The 17,965-nt window shown below is 39.9% G+C and overlaps 2 protein-coding genes across 2 annotated transcripts; one reads left to right on the top strand and one right to left on the bottom strand.

The window, feature by feature from the left end:
• The first annotated feature begins 7,968 nt into the window (after nt 1-7,968).
• LOC117298684 (tripartite motif-containing protein 2-like) lies at nt 7,969-11,968 on the top strand. Its single transcript, XM_033782003.1, has 2 exons — nt 7,969-8,241; nt 10,001-11,968. Exon 2 carries the CDS (start codon nt 10,028-10,030, stop codon nt 11,966-11,968), a length of 1,941 nt encoding a protein of 646 aa, XP_033637894.1. The 5' UTR covers nt 7,969-8,241; nt 10,001-10,027.
• Nucleotides 11,969-16,266: 4,298 nt separating this feature from the next.
• On the bottom strand, nt 16,267-16,836 carry LOC117298683 (C-type lectin domain family 10 member A-like). The gene has a single exon (XM_033782002.1). It carries the CDS (start codon nt 16,834-16,836, stop codon nt 16,267-16,269), a length of 570 nt encoding a protein of 189 aa, XP_033637893.1.
• Nucleotides 16,837-17,965: the final 1,129 nt, after the last annotated feature.

The raw sequence follows: 17,965 nt of genomic DNA, 5'->3' as shown, positions 1-17,965 counted from the left end.
AACGAGTCACTTTTGGATTAATTCTTGCTGGGCCGGTAAACTTATTCAAACAAATGGGAGTTGGGAACGCAAAATTAAACAAAAAATGAGGTACATCACAACCAGACTAAAATTGTAGAAAACAAACTTTAAGGTCTGGTATTCAAATTGATAGGAAAACGAGCTTTTGAGACTACAAATTATAATTTAAATATTGCCATTGTCTTATAACCACATCGTACACACCGGTCGCTTGTGCCTTGACGTCCTTTCTTTATGCATTGCAGGGGAACAGGGCGCCACCTATAGACATTGATTAACTGTTGTTTGGACTAATCTTTTGAAATTAGACTGTCACACCCCCGACAGTTGCTTCCATCTTCCCAGTCTGGTTTAAACTCAATTCAATGCAAATCAGAGATACGGGAAATCTACCACTCCACTTGCCAACTTGTTGTAATAGTTTATCACTGGTTTTGTTTTTCTCGTATTTTACTACATGTCCCTCGTACGTGTCTAGTTATTGTTCGTATTTCTTACATGTTCTTACAGTTAAAATTGCATCAGTGAGTTTTGCAATCTTTTATTCCACAATTGGTCTGATGTTATAAGCTTTTATGAAGGGTTTTGTAAAAAAGTTTTTCTTGTTGTTGCCTTTTGAAAATGTAATTATTTAAATCTTTTAGACTGTTTTTTTTTTACCATTGTAAAGTGACCCCTTTCAGCTACTGCTGCTGGTCATGTTGTTTGTATATTCCAATTAAAATAATTATGTAACATAATGTTCATACCTTCTGATTGGAAAACCTGTTAAAGCCATTGGACACTTTCGGTAATCAGTATTGTCCACGGCCCACACTTCGTGTACCACAACTTATATATAAAATAACAAACCTGTGGAAATTTAGGCTCAATCGGTCATCGGAGTCAGGAGAAAATAACGGGAAACCCCACCCTTGTTTCCGCACGTCTTGCCGTGTCATGACATGTGTTTATAATAAATCCGTTATTCTCGATATCGAGAATATCGAGAATTGATAATGTTTTGATGTTTTCTCAAAAAGTCAAGCATTTCATGGAATAATATTTCAAGAGAAGTCTGTCACCATTACCTTCTGTACACCCTGTAAATTATATATAAATCTGTGAACTTTTTTTTTTTCTGTACCGAAAGGGTCCAATGGCTTTAAGGGTATCGTAAACTCTGGTAACTCTATTTTAATATCTAGGGCTTGTAAAATCAATTTTCTTGACTATACTGTTTTAGATTTATTATAAAAACTCTATCACTTTAGTTGATGATAAAAGTAGTTAAAATTCTTTGTGTTGACTACAGGAATACCCGGAGAACGCAAATTTATTAATTACTTCGTTGTAAAAAAGAACATATTTTATTGATGCGCATTTGCCTTTTTTGCAACAGTAGACGTCATGAACATTGACCAATAAAAACACGTTAAACGGTCTATGTACATGTCACGTGATGATCATTTTGCCATAAACGCGTGTTCACGCGCTGCGATGTGCCGCGTCCACTGACGACACACGGGGCGGTCGACCTCAGCATTCTCCGGGTTCTATTTCTGTTGTTTTATTCAATAACTTAAAAAAAATATACATATAACATCATATAGATAACTGCATACTCTGTTTTTGTGGTTGGTATTTAGATATTGGATGTTTTTGTATTGAATTTAACCGTAAAATTATATAGCATGGTGTAAATTAAATTTACAGAAATGATTAGTAATAAACGGTAAATTGCACTAATTCCCCAAAGCTGTTTTCACATTTTACTTCTTAAAAACAATTTTTGTATTAACTTTAACCCTAAACTGTTGCCTAAATACTTCCCCTGAACCAAACATGCCCAGGGGGCAGTCACAGCTTTTTCTTGTGACTTATTATTTTGGCTGGTCACCGCAAGTTTCTTGGCTGTCACATCATAGATTTATTATTCAACCTAAATTTCTCAATTAATGATGAAAGCAATTGTATTATTGTTTGGTTTAATATACATATTAATTGTGTTTGGTAGTTAGTAGAAAGTGGTATAGACGATGTGACCTCTGACGTCACACGAAAACCATAACATGATTCGCCCGCATACCGCCGGGCAAAACCTTTGTGTTTTGGCAGCCAGCTATGAAAGTGTACGCAATCTTACTATGATTACGCAACTGTTACCCCCCCCCCCCCGCCCCACACACACACACACCCTAAAACCGGGTCTCCGAATCGTTAGTCGTTTTCATTACATGGACATAACTACTGCCGATTATCACAAACTTAATCACTTTTTGAAATGAAATGTTCACAGATTGAAAAGCATCCCTATTTATTATTAAATAATGGACCCGTGTAAACAGTTGACGGGCTGTATGAAATAACAAGCAACCGCTCCTCCTGGCTACATGTAGGCACGACAAAAAGAAAACACTGGAAGCCATCTTGTATTTCTTGTATTTTGAGGCAGAGAGAGCAACATGGTCCGATTATTTTTAAATGTACGATGGGAGCTTTGGCTTTGTGGACATGTCTTCACCGGAAACAACAAATATATCTGTCCTATTTTAAAACATAAACAAAAGAAACGGATTGAACGCATACATATTTTAAAGGTGAAAACTTGTATAGGCATAGATAGCCCCCCCCCCCCCTTACACTTTAAACAGTGCCCTACATACAACCCCAGTTTTCATTTAGCCGAAATATTCCTGAAACAATCTGGACGTGTGTGTATGATCACAGCGCACGACTAACATGAACGACGCTCGTACAACTACTATGCACAGGTCATCGGCACTTGTACCACTTTCGCTTCCCGCATGCGGAGGCCGTAAGGCCGACAGAGTAATACGCATACAGCTCATCGCAGCAAAACACTCGTACTGAACGGATACTGCACACACAGCGAGAGCGGGTTACAATAACGGGATAACACGAACCGAATAAAATCAAATACAGCGGGACTGTGTTTATCATATCAGTCAAGTGGTTCACATTGCCGGCTGTATTTGCATAATAACAATGTTGATACAAAAATATCCTTTTGTCAATGGGGGAATGTCAACAGGGTCATGTATTGGTGACGTTGGGTGTACATACGTTGTAGATACAATGTTCCGACTAGTACCAACGCACATTTAAAGGAACACGTTGCCTTGGATCGGTCGAGTTGGTCTTTGAAAAGCGTTTTGTAACCGTTTGTTATAAAATGCATATAGTTAGAAAGATGTTGTAAAAGTAGAATACAATGATCTACACATGCCTCGAAATTGCGTGGTTTTCTTTTACCTCATCCAATAACACGGTCGGCCATTTATGGAAGTCAAAATTTTGGCTCCCATAAATGGCTAACCATGATAGTTTGCGACGTAAAAGAAAACCGCGCAATTTTGAGTGATACTTGTGTGGATCATTATATTGTACTTTTAAAACATCTTTCTAACCATATAGTCCAGCTGCTAAGGCCCATATGTGGACAAATTGTGCACTTTGTGGTAAAAGCATGAAACTTCCTGCAGTTGTTATATACACCCTAAAGATCATTTTAAGACTTGGACCCATCTTGGATCTCACCCATTTTAGGGGTGGGGCTACGTTTTAAGAAAGTGGGGGGTAACAAATTTAATATGTCAGTTTGACTATTTGAAAAACAATTCTGCTAATTTTTTTAGACTAAAATACATGATAACAGTTCAATAATTATTTGAAAATTAATAACTGTCTTGAATTCTGCCCATTTTGTGGGCGGAGTCGTATTTTTAAGAAAGAAGGGGGTAAAAAATGTAATAATGTTAATTTTGACTAAATTTGCTTTTCTCTGCTCATTTTTTTTAGACTAAAATACATAATAACAGTTTAACAATTATTTAAAAACTAATAACTGTCTTGAATTCTGCCCCTTAGTGGGCGGAGTCGTATTTTTAAGAAAGTGGGGGGTAAAAAATGTAATATGTTAATTTTGACTAAATTTGCTTTTCTCTGCTCATTCTTTTAGCTTCTAGACTAAAACACATAATAACAGTAAAATAATTATTTAAAAATTAATAACTGTCTTTATTCCTGCCCCTTTTGTGGGGGCAGTCACATTTTGTTAAAGTGGGGATAAAATAAAACATGCTATTCCAGCCCCTTGATTGTTGTACTGATACATGCAAAACCGTGTAAATACATGTATAGACATTTAATTACAATATTTCTACATTTTCAGTATGCACTACATAGTTGTTTGCAGTAACAGCGTTTACAATTTACTCACAGCACTTCTTCGCTCCCTCTTGAGAGTAAACGATTGGTTGGGTGCTAAACAAATCGAACCAGCAGTGATGCCTTAATGTTGAGTATTCTTATACAGTTTTTGCCTCTCCAAATTCCCACAAGAGCTCATTCGAACTGATGATGTGGCCCGACTCTACCCATCAGCCCCCAAAATGCTATACAGATACCTCAACCAGCAACACCCAAGCATCAAGTTCACCGTGTTCACCATGGGACAAGGGCAGTCTGGCAATAGCTGTCTATGCCTGATCCCCACCACAAAGAAACAAGACAACACCCTCCACCACAGTTTCCAATGAAAAATAACCAACATTGACCGTTGTACACCAGTTCTTCTTTCATTACCCTAGCATCTAAACACACCCTCTTGTTCAAGGTTCCTAAAACTTGTGTCTATGGTGTTCAGTATATAGGACAGGATAGCCTTTGTTGGAGTTGTGGGTTTGCCAGTCTGAGTGATTCAATGCCGCCGTTCTGCTTTCTTTTGTCATGTCGCTCGCCTGGCTGACAACACCCCAGCTAAAAACGCTCTTTGCATCGCCAGCAACTCCAGGGGAGGCCTAGCACCAGCTCCTGGCTGGAAAATATCCAGAGGCCGTCCAAGATCATCTTGGGGTAAACAACTGCCTGGCCTAGTGAAATCGACCACAAAGCTCTATAGGACGTGGACACAGGAGATCGGTGCGACTGACCTTTGCTGTCTCTGCAGTTGATTAATTGAGTCAGAGTGAAGAGAATTGGCTAGTTGGAGTGACGAGTTTAATAGTGCGGAACCGGTTCAGGAGGTACATTTTGCCATTGGGAAGGTCTATCCCCGGGAACTGGATGGTGCGATCCTTTTTCATCAGGAACTTGTGCCGTCTGGACCTTGCCACTGCGTGCGCCGCTCTTCTGCTTTAGCTTTAGAGAACCATCACTGATATGGCACACTCTCTTTGGATCATCTGAATAGGGAAATTTGCCTTACTCAGGACTGGTAGCCAATCAGTCTTTGTGCAGCTAACAGCACCAGCGATGGTCCTCATGGTGCTGTTCAATTGAATATCGAGTAGGCTTGAGAGTTTCTCCAAACTGGATCACAATACTCAGCCCCCAGTGGCAGATAGCTATAGCACCGATGAGCAAAGTGTTTCGGCATTTGCTACCAAGAATTTACCAGTGAGATTGTGGATCATATTGTTTCTGGTCCCAATTTTGACAGTCACCTTCTGCAGAGGAGTTTTAAAGGCAATTGTAGGGTCACAGCAATGGTATGGACAGCTACAGTTTCAACCAGATTAACACCACCAAGCCGCCCCAAACTTAACTATATGTTCCCATACCCAAGGTCAACCACATACCACTACTCACTTTCTTCCGTGTATGTTCCATCAAGCAGGCATAAGGCCAATATACCCTCCGCTCACAAGAAACTTCATCATAAAACGAGGGATTCTTTAACCGACCACCGAATTGACTATAGTGCTGCAGAGCTCATCACTCTCATTCAGCCTTTTATCTTTGTAATCGAGAAGCCAAATGCCAACTGAACGTCTCCTGGTCTGGGGCTCTTCTTGAAAACTGTGACCATACAGTGTATCTAGGTGTCACCCTAGACCGCTGCCTCTCCTTTAAGACCCATGTTGCGAAGACCAAAGCCAAAGTCTGTGCAAGAAACAACATTGTCAGCAAACTTACTGGAACAAGATGGAGTGCCAGCCCAGACACTCTTCGATCAACAGCCTTAGCCCTTTGTTTTTCATCTGCAGAGTATGTGTGCCCAGTCTGGGAAAGATCTACCCACGCTAAGAAGATTGATCCAGCCATCAATGCTACATGCCGACTCATCACTGGATGCCGCAGACCAACACCAACTGATAGCCTGTACAAACTTTCTGGTATAGCCAGACGACGAGCGAATCCCTCCATTCAGCCACACACCTGCTAAGAATAGACTCGGTCCAGGAAAAGCTTCCTCAACAAAGTCAAACCAAGTGCAGAAGCCGGGGCTCTTCGAACTGCCATGTGACATGAGAGACTTGGTAAACTTCCACCTAGAACATCCATGGACATACGTGCTTCGGAAGAACTCCCCCCTGATGCTGACTCAGGTTGGGCTGAATAGAAGTCCCTCAACAGACTTGGAACATCAACTGGCCGGTGCAACGTGTCTCTCAAGAAGTGGGGATATCTAGACTCTGAAGACGTTACCTGCATATGTAAGACAGAGCCACAAACTATGGAGCAGGAATACAGAACAGAGGACCTTGCAGAGTACAACGATCTTGCTAGGAACTGTGTCCAGTTCTGGCTGAAACACAATATATAGTGTGGGTGGACACGATAAGAAGAACAAGAAGCCTTGGCACCGCGAATGCATTAGAGGACATTGAAGTTACCAGCACGACACCCTTCTTCAAAACATTAGCCTCCAGCTAAGTGACATTTGGCTCCTACTCTTCCTGACCAATGGATATCGACCCTCTATCCACAGCACGTTTCCTAAACCCCCATTAACTTGGGTCGTACTGGTAGATTTCATTGGCCTCTTAAATGGCCTCATCAAATACCAACTCACCACTTTTCCTTTTCCCCGTACATGTTACCTATTTCAGTATTCCGACATGTATGCTACAGCTCAGTGATCATTCCAACACATCCCAACCGAATAACTACACTGGATGAGTGGATTCTTCGCCATATGTTTAACTGCAAACCTGTCTCAAAATTGCAAAAAAAAAACTGCTAATATAAATGTTACTTATTGTTCTGGCCTGCATGGCATGGTGCCAGATCACACTGTGCGGGTATAATGGCGTGATTTGAGAGCTTGAGTTTGCCATAGCCATAGTATACATAACCGACGATTTTACAGTACATGTATGTCTGATGTCATTTCTATGACAGAGTATCAGATTTTGCCGGCCCAGGACATACTTTTATTCCTGTATTGTTGATGAGATTGTTGGCTGCTTGTGCATTCTTGGCTGTATTACACATGTGTAATTTAGCGAACCCTCGTTTACTACTCTGGCCCCGCCCACAAAAGAGGGGATAAATAAAGAAACTATTTAAACTCATGGAAGAAATATATTCTTTTATAGTATTTCTATTCGAATAACATAAATCAGCTTAAAAAAACAATTAAAAAAACAGTAATAGTTCACTAAAGATAACACTTTGTTTTAAAAACGCCCACTTTTAGAAATATTGAAACTCCGCCCACAAAAGGGCATTTTTTTTTACTAATTTATGTTTTAACTTATAATTATGATTTTCAAGTTTATATTTCTGGTCAAAAGAACAAAAAAAAATTTATTCTAAGTATGATTTTGCCCAATATTAATATCAAAGACCCCCCTTTTTATGCAAATGAGGCTCCGCCCCCAAATAGGAGAGACCCAAGATGGGTCCAAGTCTAAAATTGATTATTAGCCCAATACCAACCATCATAGCAAATTTCATGCTTTTACCACAAAGTGCACAATTGTTCACCTTAGCAGCTGCACTAATATGCATTTCATAACAAACGGTTTCAAACGCTTTTTATAGACCAACTCGTCCGATCCAAGGCAACGTGTTCCTTTAATGGTCTTTCATTTGCATCAGTTCTCAATTTCCAAGTTATGGTGTTTTGTTGGGGGTCAATAGCTCAAGCACTGAACACATCAATGTTTCATGACATCTGGAATCCACCATACAGCGCGCACTATCGCAATGGTTGAGTGCAATAATATTACCGTTACCCGACGAGTACGTAGGTCTACCATTCAACGCTAATACGTGTGGGTTTTTCCAGTAGTGAGAAACTCCCGTTGCGCATGTTCGTTATAGTCGATACCTATAATTTTACATTAGTATGCGGAAGTAGGGTATGCGAAAACCTGCACCGTTTTTGATAAATTTTAACGTTGTTTATCGTCAATAATCCATTAATGTTGACGGCCATTAGATTCAACTGTACGTCGTGAGTAAAGATAGTAACGTCTACAGATTCAGGTACGTCACTGCACTTTTACTAGGGTCTATGTAGGCCTATGTTTTTCCCAATGAACGTTAAGACAAATTATTGTTATAACCGACACTGTGCCTTGAACATTGTGAAAATTATCATTTTGGTTCACGCAAGCTGTAGGCTAGTGTTTTGTTTATGAATAGACAATGAAACCTTGTGATTAAACCTCATCTGACAAGTTGTACGAAAGCTACGGGAACCAAAAATGTTCGATGTTCTGGAATTTATATTGGTTGCCTTCAGGAAATTCAGTTATTATTGACAGTAAATTGTAACGAACCCCCCCCCCCCCCCCCGGAAAGAAATGACCAGATCACTACCAAAAGAAAAATTAACAATTAAGCCAATAATCTTTGGACTAGCAATCGATTCAAAAGTTTCCAGTTGTCGTCACTGAAGGCAGTATAGACTAAAAGTCAATGAATGTCGCTATTATGACCAAACCATTGAACCTTACAGAATAAACAGGAAAGGAACCCCAAATTCCGCCCAATGTGTCCCCTGTACATGCAGCAATGTTTTAATAATTAAATTTGGGTTAAAAGTAGGCCGAATCGGCTGTTGAATTTGGAGGGCATAATAAAGAAGGCTGTAACACACAACAACAACTTTCCCCAGAATTAAACCCCAAAATGTTACCCTGCCGCATGTACGCACAAAGAAAAACACTGTCGAAACCAAGGGCCCTATACTACAAAAATGTGAATAAGGCACTACAAAATGGAACTGAAACGGGCTCGGGGTATAAGAAATACAAATGTAAACTTACAGAAACAAGGCTTGGCTACACTACACATCATCACCAAGTAGAGGCAAGCATGTGTCACCACATGGGATCAGAAACCCCAGCCATAAAAACACTGACACTGAATTTAGCCACGATACTCTCACTCTGGTTCCCGAGCCACAAGTCCTCAAGATGAAACTGAGCACAGTGATTTTATACCAAAACTAAAGTCAGCTGATAATGCATTCAAAAGCACTAATATAAATCACAAAGCAGTAGGAATTAAAAGAGGTCAGAGGCTCTTTAAACTTTCTTAGACCCGGGTAAACACAATGTACATGTATAAGAAAGAGCACTAAAGGCTGAGCTAGTGAATGGAAGTAGCTTACTAACAAAAGAAGACCTAACAAACCATGACTCATCTGGGGCGTGGCATGCTGCATTCTTGCACACTAACCCAAGTTGTATGTTGCAATACACAAAACATGATCTGACTAAGATCAACTGGTTAGTTTGCTAAAGGTCAAAATTCAAACAGAATTGCTATAAGTTTACAATTTAAACATGCATAAAATCCAGTTATTTGTGAGCAAAAATAACGCACATGTTGCCGTGGGTATTAACACAGAAAGGTAACACTACTCCATCCATAAGTGGTTCCTTTTTTCAGATGTAATTAAAAAAAACTGGTTAAAATAATTAAAGAGGTTAAACAATTTCTTATTTTGTTATTTCTTTTAATAAAGAAAAATAGCATAATAATTGTAATACTTTGAAGGCAACTTCGAAATATGAAAGTTGAAGTCAAGAAACCTGTTGTTCGTCTGTCAAGCAACTAGCACAAATTCCTTAGTAATCAGTCGATTGCTTACAAAATTCTGGACATGCGCACCTTTTTTCGAGTGCAAACGAGTTTCCCCTGTGAGTCTGCTGCCACCTAGTGTCTTACAATATCCATCAATTATTTCACTCACTGGTTGTAGTTACTAATGGGAATGAGATTCGTTTTACTTCAGGTTACAGGATTGTGCGTTCTCACCGAGATGGCCGAAGCTGCACCACCCACTGAGACCACTTGCAAGATTAGACATATACACATCGAATGCCCAATCTGCCTGAATCGGTTTACCGATCCGAAAATACTGGACTGTCATCACAGCTTCTGCCTGAAATGTCTTCAGGAACTTGTAGCCAAATATGACCAAAAAGAGGATTGTATAATTTGTCCAGTGTGTAGAGAGAAAACTTCAATCCCAGAAAAGGGAGTGTCGGCTCTTTTTAACTGTTTTTTCTTGAGCTCGCTTATTGATGACGTCATCCATCTTGAAGGTCCGGAGGAGGACATCAACCCTCCTGTCTTGACTTGCGAAGGATGCGACGAAGGTCTTGAAGCCGTCTCACGGTGTGTTGACTGTGATGCGAATTTGTGCGATATATGTCTGGAAAACCACGCGAAATTAAAAATGAACAGGCATCATCAAATCGTTAATGCTGTCGGCTCGTCAAATCAGCGACCCGAGAACAAGGGCAAACTGGAATCACCAAAATGCCGGAAACACACTGACCAGGAACTGTGTTTTTATTGCGACACGTGTGACTTACTTGTGTGTCTCAAATGTGTGGCATTTGATCACCGAGCACAGAATCATATTCTAACAGAAATCACTGCTTGCGTTCAATCCCACCGTCAGGCTGTTGAAGCGGAATTAATGAAGTTCGATGAATGTCGTAAGCATTTTCAAAAAGTTGATGATTCTATCAAACACTCACAGCATAGATTACAACTCATGGTCGACCGGGCTCTTCGAGATATTGTGGCTAAGGAGGAAGAGGAAATCACTAAAATAAGAAATGCATCTCGCCTCCTTCAAGAAAGAGTCACTCAAATCGGTCAAGAAAGAGGTGAGGAATTCGAAAGCAAACTGAGTAGCAATCACGATAAGATGAGCCGTGCAGAGCAGATCGTAGCGTCAGTCAAGGACTTGATGCAACAAGCTGATGACTTTGAGCTGCTGGACCTCAAATCAAAAATCATGCACAACTTAACATTCCACAAAGAGCTCCAGTTTCAAGCATTGCAGCATAGCAAGTCATTCATAGGGTTCAAAGGTCATATTGTCGTCACTGATGCGGATATCGGTGAAATACTAGAGGAAGAGAAGTGGGAGGTGATGACAGAGTTTGGTAAAGAAGGGGAAGGTGAGGGGGAGTTCAAGTTTGCGTCAGACGTTGCTTGCTTTAGCAATGGTGACATTGTCGTCACTGATAGAGGGAGGGATCTAATATCCACATTTACATCAAAGGGTAGTTACAAATCTACTGGTGTTCACAGTGAAACAGAGGATGGTCAACTAAAAGAACCTTATCGAATTGCCGTGACCTCCGATGACCTGCTTCTGGCTACTGATGGACATGCTGTGAAGGTTTATGATAGAGAACTGCGATATGTTCGTCAGTTCAGACCCTCACATAATGAGGTCGAGGGGCAGTCAGGGAATCTCCGTGGAATCGCAGTGGACAAGAAAGATCGGCTTGCAGTGGTTGACTGGAAGAGAAAGATAATATCTCTCCATAATATGGATGGATCCATCATTTCTACAATATATTATGGTGACGTTAGTGATATCTGTCGTCTTTCTGTAAGCAGCAAGGAGCGACTTATCTTTCGAAACTTCTATAAGAAGAAACTAGTTTGTCTGGATTTTACGGGAAACGAGGTGTTCAATATCAGCACCATTGACGGCAAGCCGGTAAAACCTCTTGGTGTGTGCTGCGACGATGCTGGAGACATCTACGCGTCTTTCATTTACGTCTACGATATACATGTAGAGGGAACCTGTGAGATACATCATTACGATGCATCAGGTGAGCACATCGGCTGTGTAGCTCGTGGCTTGCACAATCCTCTAGGCATGACGTTTACTCCTACCGGTGACCTCATCGTGGCTGATCACAACTCGGTCAAGATTTTGCGTCGCGTGTGAGTGTGAATGCCGTCCCGGTGGTAAATAATTGAATATTTAGCTAATTTGCAACTTACGAAGTTAACAATGTCAATCCAGCCTTTAGAATAGATTGTGATACTTCTATCACTCGGACAAATCCACGCAAACTTTATTGTGGACAAAAAGTACCAATCTGTTCGAAAGTTAAAAATGATCAACTTTCGCGTATATCGTTGTTCGCTGAGCCGGTTAACCAAATTGAAGGAGGTAGGTGGAGATGTAAAATCGCTCCGTTTTTAAGTTGTTTCGATGCTGTGAATTTTGTGAGCTCATACTGTCATCATTAAAATAATTACGTCCATTGTCTTAAAGGCACTGGACCCCTCTGGTAATTGTCAAAGACCAGTCTTCTAACTTGATGTGTCCCAACATATGCATAAAATAACAAATCTGTGGAAATGTTGCCTCAACTGTTAATCGAAGTTGCAAGAGAACAATGGAAGAAAAACCACTGTTGTTGCACAAACTACATGTGCTGTCAGATGCCTCATAAAAGGCTTTAGGTCTGGGCCCAATATCATAGCGCTGCTAAGCAAAAAAAATTGCTTAGCATGAAATTTCTCCCTTTATTACCAACCAATTTTCTACGTGACTTTTAGGATAAGCAAACAACAGCTGAATACCAGTAACAAGCAACATGAAACAAATGCAATCTTGGTTGGTAATCCCGTTTTTATCAAGGATGAAATTTCATACTAAGCAAATTTTTGTGCTTAGCAGCTCTATGAAATTGGGTCCTGATCCTTTTATTATTTTGGATGAAAAATAACCCCTTTCTCAAAAACTACCTTACTTATAGAGGGAGCTGTTTCAAACAAAAAATCGTTTTGGGGGTCTTTGTTTCTTATCAACACCAATGCTCGTTATTAAGTACTTTTTTTTGCTAACAAATATTTTTAGCAATTACCAATAGTGTCCAGTGCCCTTAACCACACCGTGCACACCGGCCAGCTCATATGCCAGGATACCCTATAAGTTGGACCATGCCACTTCCTAAAGAGAGGTGTTTCAATCAACAGAGGGCAGTGTTAAGATAGAAGGGGCACGACAAAACCCTCTAAATTTGTTTCGTCGATTTGATAAAATTAATGGTAGATAAACCATTATAAAACTTAACAAACTATTTACTCATAAATATTGATTCATTCGATTAGGTTTTATTTTTCTTTTTTTACTATAGTCATGTCACGTTTTAATTAAAAAACAGTGGACACCTTTGATAATTGTCAAAGACCAGTCTTCTCACTTGGTGTATCTCAGCATACGCATATAATAACAAACCTGTGAAAATTTGAACTCCATTAGTCGTCGAAGTTGCAAGATAATAATGGAAGAAAAAAACACACTTGTCACACGAAGTTTTGTGTTTTCAGATACTTGATTTCGGGACCTCAACATCTAATTCTGAGGTCTCGAAATCAAATTCGTGAAAAATTACCTCTTTCTCAAAAACTACGTTACTTCTGAGGGAGTCCTTTTTCACAATGTTTTATACTTTTAACAGCTCCCCGTTGCTCGTTACCACGTAAGTTGCTATGCTAATAATTATTTTGAGTAATTACCAATAGTGTCCAGTGCATTTAAAAGAATCATATTTACCTGATAACTAACTTTATTTAACGATTGAAAGTAACAGTTGATATCATTCTTTGATATCATATCATTTTATATTCCGAAAAATATATGTCATTTTTATTACTAATTCCTTGGGAAACAGCTGAAATGCTATGTCGCCACCTACAGACAAGACGCTTCTTAAGACATGAGAGCAAAATAATGTTCAGTAGTTAGTAATAATGCAACCTAGTGTCAGCTAAAATTTGTAGGCTATTGTAAGCTCATACTTGGTGTACTATTATGGAATTAAAGTAAAACAAAATCGTTCGTCGATGTTCCAAGCAATATTTGCTTGTCTAATGAACTAATTGAAAATATCGTTAACTGCATAAGGTTATCTCTGCATTTTGTTGGATTATGACATTTTCCATTTTCCACCTTTATGCAATAAACTTTTAAAATCACGCGAGAATTGCATTGCCTTATTTTTGTACTTTCCCAAGTACACACTTATTGATAAACCAGGTGTAACACGATAATTGAACATGAGAATTCCAGTGACTTAATAACTCAGTTCAGGTGAAGGGGAAGGGAGGGCGGGTACGGATTTGCTTTCACAATTTTGAATTATGGCTTTGAATGCGTTTGAAATGAAAGGTAAGCTCAAAGATCCATCCCACGTGTATACAACAAACTAACGGCATTGATAATGGAACTTCTGTTTCTAAGGCCCTTTTCGAAACCACGGCTTCGGCTCCAGATTCGGCTCAGGCTAGATTGGCCCCGCGACTGTTTTGACATTTTGAGCGTGCTTTGCGTATACGTGATCAGGGCTTCACACGGCCTGAAGCCGAATCCAAAGCCGAAGCCGTTGTTTCGAAAGGGGCCTATGGGAGTTAGTACCAGGCCGTGTCCGAAATGGCGGCTATGGCTACGTCTTAAGCTGGACTGACGCATCATCATGCGTTGAAGAATTGGGGGTTGTAAGCAATCCATTAAGCATCTACCGTAGCCGTAGCCATAGCCTTAGCCGCCATTTTATTCATTGTCACTGCTGATGAGCAATTGGAGAGGAGGTGTGATGAACACCACGCCCCCTTGCATCGCATGACCCCATTAGTATTCACCTGGATTTACATAAGTGCTGAAAAACCCGGTGGTAATAATTCTAAAGGGAAGGTAAATGTTTGATGATCACTCTTGAAAATTAGTGACAACTTTATGGATGTTAAATTTGCTTCGGGGATAAAGAAAAGTAGTTTTGGTTTTACCCATATACACCAATGTTTAAAGGCAGCGGACACTATTGATAATTACTCAAAATAATTATTAGCATAAAACCTTACTTGGTGGCGAGTAATGGGGAGAGGTTGGTAGTATAAAACATTGTGAGAAACGGCTCCCTCTGAAGCGACATAGTTTTCGAGAAAGAAGTAATTTTCCACGAATTTGATTTCGAGACCTCAGATTTAGAACTTGAAGTCTCAAAATCAGGTATCTGAAAGCACACAACTTCGTGTGACCATGGTGTTTTTTCTTTCATATTTATCTCGCAACTCAGACGACCAATCAAGCTCAAATTTCCACAGGCTTGTTATTTTATGCATATATGTTGAGATACACCGAGTGAGAAGACTGGTCTTTGACCTTTACCAAAAGTGTCCAGTGTCTTTAATAGCAGTCATACCTACTAGACCAATGATATTGCCCGGTAGCTAGAGGCAATTCGAATCATGTTAAGCAGCGGGTACCACAGAGATGTTATGACAACTTACTTTAGAAGAAATAGGCCCACGTCAACGTTCGAGAGCATGAAGCAATTTGAGAATAAATTCACTTCGAAGTGATGTGGTTATAAAGACAGACAATGGTTTGTTTACCCGAAAATGTGAGTTTGAGAAACGTTACTGTCTGAAACGTTTCCCAGATTGTGTATTCCTTTTCCTGCATGGACTAAACCGCAAAGGATTTTCGGCGATGTGTCAAAAACGCTATCACCTTTGGAAATGCAATTTTCAAAGGTTAGTTTTGATGTATATATATCTACATATCTGATGTAGGATGAAAACAATCGGATGATTCAAAAACCAAATGTTTATGTTCCATTCAATGCAGGTGGAGCATCAGGCAGTTTTACGTTCATTGCAATAGAGTACTTAGAATAGATCAACATGTTATATAGAGGTAAAAGTCATCTCGTACCATTAATGTAACACCAATACCTCCGGTTAAAAAACTTGTTGTGTATTAAAATTAAATGACGGGGAAACAACAGCAGCAAAAATAAAGTGTTGTGTTTGAGTGCAAAGGGCAGTGTTTGTCTGTTATCACTTTTCATTGATTTGTTCTCTTTCAGTCCGAAGAAAGTAACACACAAATGAACATATTCCTTTGAATTGTCTGTCGCTCGGTCCACACGGAAAAATACAAAAAGTTTCAATAAAATGCTCGAAAATCTCGAAATTATAATACAGTGCTCGGGTATCCTTTTTTCAGAAACATGTGACACTCTCTCGAAAATACTCCTTCAAGACTTGGTAGCGAGTGGCGTTATTGAGCTCACAAACATGGGGCGTGGAACCAGACGAACTCCGCTTGATGTTGAATGAGAGACAGTCTTGGCGCTCCATACATCGTCGTCTGCAGACGGCTACTGTGTCAGTTGGATATCTGTCCAGGGTGTGGCCGAAGAGACAGCGAGACACAAAGTGACCAGTAGACTAATCTATGGTCATGCAGTAGACGTTCATAGCAGACTGGCTACGGCTGACTTGGCGAGGACGCTCACAGACGATGAACATAGGTCGACCTTTGCTCACATCACCCCAAAAGCCAAGTATGTCTGGATTCTTATCAGCGAAAACTTGGGTTATCATGAAGCCATAATCCTGATTTACCTGCCATTTGTCATCATCTGGTTGGTCGGGCTCCCACTTCCGATAATCAGTCAGATATTTACCATTCTCGATGCAGTTCCATTCACCTTCAACTTCAGCATCATTACAATTGATCCAAACACCTCTCAGATTTCCGTGGTGCTCAAACGAATTGAATATGAACTCATTTTCGCCGTCTGAGCTCGGGACCATTATAGATGCGTTGTTACGATCACACTGCATCACGGCAGTGGACCAGTAGCCCTGCAGGGATCCATCCAGACCCAAGTAGCAAGAATCAGCAAAAGGCACCCATCCATAAGGGCATCCTCTCGATGCAAAGAGACCATTGCTGACCATGATGACAGTAAAAGAAACTATGTTAAAAGTTGCCGCAATAACTCGACAGGCCATCTTGTGCCACTGAATTGCTCACATGTACGTCTCTACCAGCGATTTCAGTCAGGTCTGCCAATCGGTATGGCCTCAACTCTACCTCTCTTGAGGCGAGTGGTCTTTCCAAAGATTCCTACTTAGAATATTGGAGTGCTTTAAATTAATCATTGTCACAGAAAGGATAGCGTGCAGAAAATGCAAGGTCATGGTGCTGCCTTAATGACGCCCCTTAATGTACAACAAGACAAACACAAAGCACGCTTTTCTACGGAGCCCAAAAGGGAATACCGGCAAGCTTTTCTACGGGAAAAAGGGAATACCGGTAAAAATTATATGCTTCCTCGAATACTCTTTTGTTTCTTCGAATAATGTTTTTCTCTCCTTTGGCCTATTAGTTGGCTCCCTCGAAATAAAGTTACGTTGCTTTAAACTAGAACTCTGACCATAATAATAATGATAATTTTGTTTCTATAAATATTATTTCGTCCCCCCCGAAACTGAATTCCGCTCATTAGGGAACAAATATATTTCGGGGGATAAAATCATATTTCGAGGAAAACAACAATAAATTTTTTTTTTGAGGGAACGGAATATTATTTCGAGGAAACAAAACAATATAATTAGGGAAACAAAATCTCGAGGAACCAAAAACATGTTCTTAGGGAACAATTTTTTTTATTTGACGAACAATTGTCTTTTGAGGGAACGAAATAATAAATCGGGGAGCAAAATTATGAGCAAGAAGGAATAAATATATTTTGGGGACTCCATACTAAGCGCGACAACTAAAAACATTTTTACGATGACAAAACCGAGATCGTAAAGTGCTTCTGCAGCGCGCAGTTTAATATTAATATCTTAAAAGATATCTATAAAATATTAAATGGGTTGGGTCAGAGTGATCGTACAGTGTTTTGTATCGGCCTCTACCATTTTTCTTGTAGTGGTACCAGCCCTTGGCCTTTAAGGAACAGTACATAGTTAGTCCACAAAGTGTTTAAAGTTCCTACATGTTGTGACCCTATGTTATTTTTTGGGTCCACACTTCGTATATAGTGTTAAAACACCAGTGAATACGTTTAGCTGTTTTAAATTCCCTGTACTTTATCATCCTCAAAAGACTCTGTCAAGCATTGTATGCAAATTT

Source organism: Asterias rubens, chromosome 13, assembly GCF_902459465.1.
Source record: "Asterias rubens chromosome 13, eAstRub1.3, whole genome shotgun sequence".
In the NCBI taxonomy this organism is placed as follows: domain Eukaryota; kingdom Metazoa; phylum Echinodermata; class Asteroidea; order Forcipulatida; family Asteriidae; genus Asterias; species Asterias rubens.
This window is presented reverse-complemented; position numbering and strand designations above follow the sequence as displayed.